General features: G+C 39.0%; 1 protein-coding gene across 2 annotated transcripts in view; it reads left to right on the forward strand.

The window, feature by feature from the left end:
- FNIP1 (folliculin interacting protein 1) overlaps positions 1-11654 on the forward strand; it is a 150942-nt gene that overhangs the window by 113074 nt on the left and 26214 nt on the right. For both annotated transcript variants that reach the window (XM_010339043.3, XM_010339045.3), the window contains 4 exons: positions 2965-3111; positions 3947-4116; positions 8903-10322; positions 11481-11649. In XM_010339043.3, coding sequence (XP_010337345.1) covers positions 2965-3111; positions 3947-4116; positions 8903-10322; positions 11481-11649 — 1906 coding nt within the window. The remainder of the gene's footprint in view (positions 1-2964; positions 3112-3946; positions 4117-8902; positions 10323-11480; positions 11650-11654) is intronic.

Below are 11654 nucleotides of genomic sequence, written 5' to 3' on the forward strand. Positions count from 1 at the left end.
CCATCTCATAGGGGATTTTAGTATCTACGGATTTTGGTAACTATGGGGATTCTGGAACTAATCCCCGCAGAACACTGAGAGATAAATGTACTTCTTAAATTAAGGGATTATTTAAAATTACAATGGCATATTCTTTAAAGTAAATGATTATTTGAGATCAGGTGATTAATAAATTTTGGGTAGTTGAGAAGAGGAAGGAAATGATTTACATGTATACAGAAACCTTGAGAAGCAGGATGCATGTTTCGTTAGCATTGCTGCCTAACAAAGTCTTTAGATTTTTATGTAGACCCTAGGCATATCGAAGAAAACTAAGTCATACCCACAGTTTTCTCCCAACCAAAGGAGTCTTTCATTGCCAGGGCACAGGCTGGGAAAAATAAGAGGACAGATTACTGAAAATACTTGCTTTCCTTATCATTGAATGACAGGGCATAATTATTAGTGGGGATGAAAGAAATGATTTCTAGAATAAACCATTACTTCTAGATTATATTTTTTATTTTTTTGAGATGGAGTCTTGGTCTGTCGCCCAGGCTGGAGAGAAGTGGTGTAATCTCAGCTCACTGCAACCTCTGCCTCACAGCTTCAAGTGATTCTCATGCCTCAGCCTCCCAGGTGGCTGAGATTACAGGCATGCACCACCATGCCCGGCTAATTTTTGTATTTTTAGTAGACACAGGGCTTTGCCATGTTGGCCAGGCTGGTCTCGAACTCCCAACCTCAGGTGATTTGCCCACCTCGACTTCCCAGTGTGCTGAGATTACAGGCATGAGTCACTGCATTCGTCCATTACTTCTAGACTGTTAATGACAACAACAGAGTTGTGTATAGTAAGAGGCACTGTTGTGTAATTAATTTCTTTGCCTTCTTAGTACTTAATAACACTCCATATAACACTAAAATAGTAAAACAAGGTCCTTGGTAGACCACTAATACCAGTGTTTCTGATCTGGCTCTGTCCCATGACACATAGACTTATAGTAGTTGGTAATATGCTGAAGAAACTTACAAAAAACTCTTAAATGATCAGCTTATTTATTTATTTATACATTGTTTCTTTTAATCTAAAAGTATATGCACACGGTTAAACAAAAATTTCTGAAAGGTCTAATAATTAAAAATAAATGAGCCCTATCCTACCCACCTCATTCTTCCTGGACACATTCTCTTTTTAAATATTAGTTATTTCTTGTTATTTACACTGAGCCACTGAGCCTGGCTGATTACCTCCATATTATTAAAAAGTGTACATAACGATGCTATTTCTTGATGTATCAGTTTTAGATCATATTTATTTTCTACCATGGTATATGAGTTTACACCTGTTCCTTTGTCCTTTATCCTCTCAGTATTGTTATAGCACCATCATATATCCCTAGTTTGTATTCTAGTTATATTTGCTCTATAAAATACCTTTCTGTTTATTTAAAACTTAGCAATGAATGTATGCTCTACAAGGAGCTCATTAAAATGACCTGTTTTTATTGCTTCTATCCATTGTAATATATCATATTTATATTGTTTCAGATTCAACAAAACTTTAGAAGCAAGATAATTCTTTTCCTTTTTTGGCTCCTAGGTGTTAGACAATTATACTGAGGTTGGTATTAGAATTTGTGGAAATCTCAGAGAACTTTATAGAGTAGTATTGTACAATACAGTCTCGACTGTCAGCCACATGTGGCTATTTAACTTAATTGAAATAAATTCACTTCCTTAATTATACTGGTCACATGTCATGTGTTCAGTAACCACATACAGCTAGTGGCTACCATTTCACACAGTGAAGGTTTCCATCATTGCCAGGTTCTGCTAGACAGTGCTGTTTTAAAAAGTAGAAAGCAGGACACCATTCTGTAGTGTCTGCAAGATTGACTAGTTTCTTAAGCCTCAGGCTTTTTCAGGAGTTTCTTAGTCTAGTGAGTGTATAGGGCTTTGTTGAACAGATAATGATGTAAGAAGAAAGTAATCAACATCTTGAAAGAATGCTTTGAAGCCTTCAGGAGAAAGTACAATTCACTATTTTCTAAATTAGTCCAAGAGACAACCAAGAAGTCACTATACTAATTGTGTGATAATCTTTTCTTGTGTTGATTCAAGGAAACACACTGTAGAAGGTTGAGAGAATCATAAAATATAACATGAACGAATGTATAGTGCTCTCACTGTCCTTAAGAATGTTACTAGAGTCTGCGAATCACAACAAAACAATGCAGCTAAACTATTGTTTTGAGTGGGTAGATGGATAAGCTGTTACCTCATTTAGAATATTTTCCTTTTGTATATGAAATTGATTATTTGCGGTATATTTAGGTACAGCATACCCCTTAGAAATGTGAGGCTGGAAAGGGCTTTAGAAATTATCATCATATCCTTTCAGTTTACAGATATGGGAAACAAATGCTTAAAGTAGGGAATTATTTACTCTAGGGGACATAGTCACTGGTGGGAAGAGCCAACACCAAAACAAGCATATTTTGAGAACATTTCCAGTGGTACTGTGTTGTTGACAAGGAAGGAAGGACTTGGTTCATTGTCTTTTCTCAAAAGTTTTAATAATCTAGGTGTGAGGCCCAAGCCGGCAACATAAAATGATTTTAAGAGTATGTAACTCAGGGGGCCGGGCGCGGTGGCTTGTACCTATAATCCCACTGCTTTGTGAGGCCAAGGTGGGTGAGCCATGACATAAAGAGATTGAGACCATCCTGGCCAACATGGTGAAACCCCATCTCTACTAAAAAAATACAAAAATTAGCTGGATGTGGTGGTACATACCTGTAGTCCCAGCTACTCAGGAGGCTGAGGCAGGAGAATTGCTTGAACCCAGGAGGCAGAGGCAGTGAGCCAAGATTGTGCCACTGCACTCCAGAGCAAGACTCCGTCTCAAAAAAAAAAAAAAAAAAAAAAAGACTATGTAACTCTGGGAACTGTAAATTTCATAATGTGCCTTCCTCTTTTTAGAACAACAATTTGTAATCTTTACACAATGCCACGAATTGGAGAACCTGTCTGGCTTACAATGATGTCGGGAACTCCAGAAAAGAACCACCTTTGCCATCGTTTCATGAAGGAGTTTACTTTTCTGATGGAAAATGCTTCCAAAAATCAGTATGAATTTATTTTATTTATTTATTATACTAGCTATCTAGATTATAATCAAACTCAATTACAGATGTGGAAGAACCATCCATTATCTTTGGAATTTTATTATTAATCAAGATTAATAATCAGAATTTCAAAAGATATTTAAATGATAGGGTATGGAAGAGTATCACAGAACCTTATGAATGAAAGCAGTGAAAATGTCTATAATTATGTAATTAAATTTCCTGACATATTATGGAATTCTCTGAGGCTTTCCATATTTTGTGAGTTGTATCCATTTATATTTTTATTTCATAGAAAAGAGGTAGAAAACATGTGCGGAAATGCTGGGATTCTAATGACACATTTTTGATATGATGTTTTATCATATTATTGTCTTTTAACTGTTCATCAAGTCTTTGGAATCCAGATGAGTAATTCAGATGTTTTTATTCCCTTTGATGGGAGACAGAGTTTGCTTAATACTTGGCTTCATTTTCCCATTCAGTGATTTAGAAATGTAGGGATGTGCTAGTTGATTCAGTAATGAATTGTGTGATTAAACACTGAAAAGAATCCATAATTTCTGAAGTAAAATGACATTTCTGTTTTGTACTATGAACTGCAATAGCTCTTATGAATGTTACCTTTATTTCAAGTAGTTTTTAACTCCTTCTCAACCAGAAACTATTAACTTTCATTTTAACCCTGGTGTTATATACTCATCCTTTCTCCTCTCCGTTTTTTGGTGCCATTTGGCCACATGAGCATACACTCTCCTTGCTTACTTTGTCACTACATTTTACCTAAGGTTTCATGAAGGCAGATTGGAATCTGATCGGATGTATTTTGTTTTCAGATTCTTGCCAGCTCTCATTACTGCAGTTCTGACCAATCATCTTGCCTGGGTTCCGACAGTCATGCCAAATGGACAACCACCTATAAAAATATTTTTAGAAAAGCATTCCTCTCAGAGTGTGGACATGTTGGCAAAGACTCATCCATATAACCCACTTTGGGCACAACTGGGTATGTAATCTGAAAACTGTTACGCTGTGTATTAGACTTTTTTGTAGCTATATGTAATTATTTTATACCAAACCCAAAAATAAATAAAATGTTCTCTTTTACCTCCTGCATTCTAAAGCTTCTCTGCTTTGCTTGTCCTTTCATGCCTGCCAAATTGTCCTATCCTCATCTTAGACCTGAAATCATTCCTTATAAATGGAAAACTGCAGATATAGAGCAAGAGGAGCAGGCTGATAGCTGGTTTACTAGTAACTTCAGATCTTCAAGGTGATTTGTGATTTTGTACTTTGTGTTAGGTACTTCGCAAGAAAGAATTTATCAGCAAAGTCACCGGTGATACCTAAAATCAATCTGGTTAGGAGGGAAGCAGTTCACTGAGGTTTCTGTGGATCCACTTTTGTTCACTTGCTGAGTCATTCTGGAAAACGTTTCCTTTAGTGTTATGTACCACTAAACAGGTGGGGAACAGAAGGGAGAGTGAATGGTTGATAAGTTCATAGGCAATAGGAAGGCAGTGTAGCAGGGTGCTAAAGACACAGGCTGTGGAGTCGGACACACCACATTTGAATCACAGTTTCCTTATTTATAAAGTAAGAATAATAATAGATGATACATATGTTAAAAATTGTAAAAATTAAATGAGGTAATACATGTAAAATGATTAGGACAGTATCTGGTAAACATAGCTGCTAATTACTTGTGCTCTTACTCTGTTTGCTGTTAAATGATGAGGGAAGAGTAAGATGAGAACATTTTAGTGACTGTATAGTAACTTTTCTTAGCTTGCTTTGGTGATTGAGCTTGCCAGCTGGATTATCATATGACTTATCAATTCATATAACAAATCTCCATCCCTATTGGCTTTCTCCCTTGCTCCTACCCCACTCCCTTCCATTTTATTGAGTTATAATTGACATACAGTAAATGCATTTTTTAAATGGGGTCTCAGTCTTTCCCTCAGGCTGAAGTGTAGTGGCATGATCATGGCTGACTGCAGCCTCAACCTCCTGGGAATCAGATGATCCCCCTACCTTAGTCACCCAAGTAGCTGGGACTGCAAGTGTGTACTGCCACACTAGGCTAGTTTTTATATTTTTCACCATGTTGCCTAGACTGGTCTCAAATTCTTAGACTTAAATGATATGCTCACCTTGGCCTCCCAAAGTGTTGGGAGGCATGAGCCACCACACCTGGCTCAACATATATTTGAAGTACACAATTTGGAGTGGGTGCGGTGGCTCATGCCTGTAATCCTTGCACTTTGGGAGGCCAAGGTGGGTGGATCACTTAAAGTCAGGAGTTTGAAACCATCCTGGCCAACATGGTGAAACTGGTGAAACCCTGCCTCTACTAAAAATATAAAACAATTAGCTGAGCGTGTTGGTGGGCACCTGTAATATCAGCTACTCAGGACCTGAGGCAGAAAAATCACTTGAACCCAGAGGCAGAGGTTGCAGTGAGCTGAGATCTTGACACTGCACTACAGGCTGGGCGACAGAGCAAGAATGTGTCTCTAAATAAATAAATAAATGATATAAAATACACAATTTGATAAGTTTTGGGGTGTGTGTGTGTGTGTGTGTGTGTGTGTGTGTAGGCGTGTGTAGGCCTCTAAAACCATCACCACAATCAAAATGGTAAGCATATTGCATCACTTCCAAAAGTTTCCTTATACCTTTTTTGGAATCTCTTCTTCCTCTACCTTCTCCCTCTTCCCAACTTCCCAGTTCCTCGTCTGCCATCCCTAGGCAGCCACTGGCCTACTTACTGTTGTGGTAGATTCGTTGCATTTTCTAGAGTTGTATACAAATGGAATCATACAGTATATACTTTGTCTGACTTCTTTCATTCAGTATAATTCAAACTCACCTATTTTGTATGTATTAATACTTCATTCCTTTTTAATGCTGAGTAGTATTCCATTGCATGTACCTATTTATTTATTTAGAGATGGAGTTTCGCTCTTGTTGCCCAGGCTGGAGTGTAATGGCGCAATCTCGGCTCACTGCAACCTTCACCTCCCTGTTTTGAGCAATTCTCCTGCCTCGGCCTCCCAAGTAGCTGGGATTATAGGCATGCACCACCACACCTGGCTAATTTTTGTATTTTTAGTAGATGGGGTTTCTCCATGTTGGTCAGACTGGTCTCAAACTCCCGACTTCAAATGATCCGCCTGCCTTAACCTCCCAAAGTGCTCAGATTACAGGTGTGAGCTATCGTGCCTGGCCTGCATGGACCTTTTTAAAATCAGATTATTAGTAGTATTTTTTAAATTGGGACATTTAAGTCCTTTTGAAATTCTACAATCATTTGTTGACTGCCTAAGGCTCTGTGCAAAAAGCACAGAGGATATAAAGATGAATAACTTGGAAATTATCCTCAAGAAGTGAACAGTCCAAGACTGTAGGTAATATATATGCAGACAACAATGATAATTCAAGGGGGAACTATAAGAGAAATGAAAAGTTTAGTGGGAGTGCAATAGTGGAGCCTCCTTTTGCCTAAGTGAGAATGCTTAGGTGGGAAGCTATGGACTGGCAGAGATACTAAGGAAAGGGACAGGACATCATATGAGTAAAAAATCAAGGTGTTAAAAGTGCAGAGTATATTCAGTGGTCCAGTTTAGCTGGGGCTTTGCATGAATAAAGATTATTTCTTTTTCTGACTGCCAAAACAGAGAATGAGTATAAGAAGGTAGAGCTGGAAAAGTAAACTGGGAATCATGAAAGACTCACTTGCATGCCAAAGCAATTTCAACTTACTTGGTAATTCGTGGGAATTGTGGGACTAGTTTAGACTAGTGGCATGGTGATATTTGAGCCAAGTGTTACCCTGAGGAGAAAATTTATCATAATAGTATTTATAGCATATATTTATTTGAGATCTATTTATATTTGTTCCTTTAAAAAGTGTGAGGGTTCTATAAAGTAAAAATAGAGGTTTTTAAATGTGTATACTGAAAATTTGCAAAAATTGAATTTAAGTTGAAATTAATGGCTTTGTAGTCTCCTTTTTTTTTTTTTCTTTTCTTGAGACAGAATCTCACTCTATCGCCCAGGCTGGAGTGCAGTGGTGCGATCATGGCTCACTGCAGCCTCAACTTCTTGGGGTCAAGTGATTCTTCCACTTCAGCCTTTCAGGTAGCTGGAATTTCATGCATGTACCACCATGCCCAGCTACTTCTTTGTATTTTTTTGTAGAGACAGGGTTTTGCCGTATTGCCAAGGCTGGTCTTGAACTCCTGGGCTCAAGTGATCAGCCCACTTCCACCCCCGAAAATGCTGGGATTACATGCGTGAGCCACCATGCCCAGCCCTATTCTCCATTGTTTTGGCACTGAAATTACAGGTTTAATTTGAATGATAGCATAAATACAGAAATGATATTGATAATTTCTAGTCCTGCCTACCTCACCTCCCTTGCTTTTAACATAATGGCTGGTCATATTTAGAATGGATTCAAAAGTGAAAATGAACTGCATGGCTAAACTTGTTGCCTTTTCTTTTCCTTTTAGTAAATATGAGTCTCTCTCTTTCTGTCCTTTCTGGCCTATCCTGAGTACCCAACCCTTTAGGGAATGAAAGGGCAAAATAGGCTTATGCAAACATGGGAGCTGGTGGGGTGGGGTGCTGGCTAAGGGAACAACAGTTAAAGTGTAGAGATATGACATTTAAAAAAATTTTTTTTTCAAATGGAGTCTTGCTCTTGTCACCCAGGCTAGAGTACAGTGGTGCAATATTGTCTCACTGCACCCTCTGCCTCCCAGGTTTAAGCAGTTCTCCTGCCTCACCTTCCCAAGTAGCTGGCACTACAGGCACCCGCCACTACGCTTGGCTGATTTTTGTATTTTTAATAGAGACAGGGTTTTACCATGTTGGCCAGGCTGGTCTTGAACTCCTGACCTCAAGTGATCCACCCCTCTCAGTCTCCCAGAATGCTGGGATTACAGACATGCAATCCGTGCCCAGCCCCAGAGATATGATTTAAATCAGGAATGATTAGGTGTGTGGTGTGACTACTCTAGCTTTGCTCCATTTTACTGCTACTCCCTTCTTCTCCTTACAAGCCAGCAGATATTGTGCTTTGTCTTTTCTTGAATGGACACGGCTACAGAATCCTTGTGTACATAGTACTTCAGGCAGTACTTCTCTAACCAGGTAAAAATGCTCTGCCTGGAGCCTGGCTTAGAGAATATTCTTGGGATATGTGAGTTTCAGAACTATTTGCTTAAGGTTTCTGAACCATAGCCTTTGTTTAAGGAGGATACCAGAAAACCCTTAAATTCACCTTTCTCTCTGGTTAAGATTATTCATCTCATCTTCCCCACCTTGAATAGTCACTCATCTGTTAAAGAACTAAGAATAAGGGCAGGCATGGTGGCTCACCATGCCTGTATTGCTAGCACTTTGGGAGGTCAAGGCCAGAGGATTGCTTGAGCCCAGGAGCTCAAGACCAGCCTGGGAAACATGGCAAAACTTTGTCTCTACCAAAAAAATACGAAAAAGTAGTCAGGTATGGTGGCATGCACCTATAGTACCAGCTACTCAGGAGGCTGAGATAGGAGGATCACCTGAGCCTAGGAGGCCGAGGCTGCAGTGAGCCATGATTGTACCATTGCACTGCAGCCAGGATGACAGCATGAGACCCTGTCTCCAAAAAGAAAAGAACAAGAGTAAAACCTAAACTACTATTCATATAGTAAGAGTAGGTTTCTGATCATTAAAAACAGCCTACTTAGCCGTGTCAGTAAAGGATGTGCTTAATAACTGAGTTTTTTTCATTACAGGAGACTTGTACGGCGCTATTGGCTCTCCTGTACGGTTAGCAAGGACTGTGGTGGTTGGCAAACGACAAGACATGGTCCAGAGACTACTTTATTTTCTTACTTATTTTATAAGATGCTCTGAACTTCAAGAAACACATCTTTTAGAAAATGGAGAAGATGAAGCCATCGTTATGCCAGGCACAGTTATTACTACCACTTTAGAGAAAGGTGAAATAGAAGAATCGGAGTATGTCCTTGTCACAATGCATAGAAACAAAAGCAGTTTGCTCTTTAAAGAATCAGAAGAAGTAAGAACTCCTAATTGTAACTGTAAATATTGCAGTCGTCCACTCCTTGGGCAAAATGTAGAGAACATATCTCAACAAGAGAGAGAAGATATTCAAAACAGCTCTAAGGAGCTTTTAGGAATTTCAGATGAGTGCCGGATGATTTCTCCTTCTGACTGCCAAGAAGAAAATGCTGTTGATGTTAAACAGTACAGAGATAAATTAAGAACTTGCCTTGACACCAAGTTAGAGACAGTTGTTTGCACAGGATCTGTTCCAGTAGACAAATGTTCATTGTCAGAGTCAGGCTTAGAGCCAACAGAGGAAACATGGCAGAGTGAGAAGTTGCTGGATTCAGATAGTCATACAAGCAAAGCAATGAGATCCACAGGAATGGTTGTGGAAAAAAAACCTCCAGATAAGATTATGTCTGCTTCATTTTCTTATGAGGCTGCCCACACAAAGGTTACTTTCCTGATTGGGGATTCTATGTCACCTGATTCAGATACTGAGCTTCGAAGTCAGGCAGTGGTGGATCAGATTACCAGGCATCACACCAAACCACTGAAGGAAGAAAGAGGGGCTATTGATCAGCATCAAGAAACTAAACAAACAACTAAGGACCAATCTGGAGAGTCTGATATACAGAACATGGTTTCTGAAGAGCCCTGCAAACTTCCCTGTTGGAATCATTCAGACCCAGAAAGCATGAGCTTATTTGATGAATATTTTAATGATGATTCAATTGAAACCAGGACTATTGATGATGTTCCAATTAAAACAAGTACAGATAGTAAAGACCATTGCTGTATGTTAGAGTTTTCAAAAATATTGTGTACAAAAAATAACAAACAGAACAATGAATTTTGTAAATGTATACAAGCAGTTCCCCAAGATTCATGTAAAACCTGCTTTCCTCAGCAGGACCAAAGAGATACACTCTCCATTCTTGTCCCCCATGGGGATAAAGAGAGTTCAGACAAAAAAATTGCTGTAGGAACTGAATGGGACATTCCAAGAAATGAAAGTTCAGATAGTGCCCTTGGGGATAGTGAAAGTGAAGATACAGGTCATGATATGACTAGACAAGTTAGCAGTTATTATGGAGGAGAGCAAGAAGACTGGGCAGAAGAGGATGAAATACCATTTCCTGGGTAAGTAGGAAGTTTTCACCTATAATGGGCCCTATGTAAATATGTACCATACTTTTGTTTAGCTATTCTCTGAAAGTTGGTATAAAAGAAGAGATCATTGTCCTAGATAGATCTCTCTTATTTTCATATTCTCTTAACTTATAAAAAGGATTAAAGCCTAAGCTCCAGAAACACCTCAGAAAGGTTTTACGAAGACCTCAGAGAAAAGATAAAGGATCTGGTTATGATTTCTTTTTTTTTTTTTTTTTGAGACGGAGTTTCGCTCTTGTTACCCAGGCTGGAGTGCAATGGCGCGATCTCGGCTCACCGCAACCTCCGCCTCCTGGGTTCAGGCAATTCTCCTGCCTCAGCCTCCCGAGTAGCTGGGATTACAGGCACGCACCACCATGCCCAGCTAATTTTTTGTATTTTTAGTAGAGACAGGGTTTCACCACGTTGACCAGGATGGTCTTGATCTCTTGACCTCGTGATCCACCCGCCTCGGCCTCCCAAAGTGCTGGGATTACAGGCTTGAGCCACCGTGCCCGGCCCTGGATCTGGTTATGATTTCTTACTGCTTAGAAGGTTTCAAGCCATTTAAGAGTGAATTATGCCCACAAAAGGACATATGCTGAGCCTGGCAGTTAGAGAGCACTAATTCTTGAGATGTTAGAATGACTGTTAGAAATATATTTGGCCAAGACTAAGAAGAAAACAGCGAATGTATATTTTCAGTCAAGTATGTAGGAAGATTCATGCTTGAGAAATGTTACATACCCACCTTTGGACTTGTGAAGCATTTAATTACTTTGTTTTAGATGATTGTATTAAGAATGTGTTACAAACATATGGGACAGCTCTCTTAAAGTTTGTTACAAAAGATTAATTCTCACTTCATTACTGAGTTGCCCCTCAGACCTTCTCTTGATAAGAAGTGTTTTATTTTCTGATAGAGCACTTGAGCCAGTTTTTAAATAAGGATGATTTTACTCTTGATTTTACTATTATTACCAGTTTACTCTTGATTTTTACCATTACCATTATATAAGGATGATTTTACTCTTTGTATTAATACAGACTAGTATAAAATATGGACTACTAGAGTTCACAATTCTTTTTTTAACTGGTTAAATATATTTATTATTAATTAGATGTCTTTTGGGGGCATTTTTCTTCCAGGTCGAAGTTAATTGAAGTGAGTGCTGTTCAGCCCAACATTGCCAATTTTGGGAGGTCCTTGCTGGGTGGCTACTGCTCATCTTATGTGCCTGACTTTGTTCTTCAAGGAATTGGGAGTGATGAGAGGTTCCGTCAGTGTCTGATGTCAGATTTGTCTCATGCTGTGCAGGTGAG

Source organism: Saimiri boliviensis, chromosome 1 (genome assembly GCF_048565385.1).
Source record: "Saimiri boliviensis isolate mSaiBol1 chromosome 1, mSaiBol1.pri, whole genome shotgun sequence".
In the NCBI taxonomy this organism is placed as follows: domain Eukaryota; kingdom Metazoa; phylum Chordata; class Mammalia; order Primates; family Cebidae; genus Saimiri; species Saimiri boliviensis.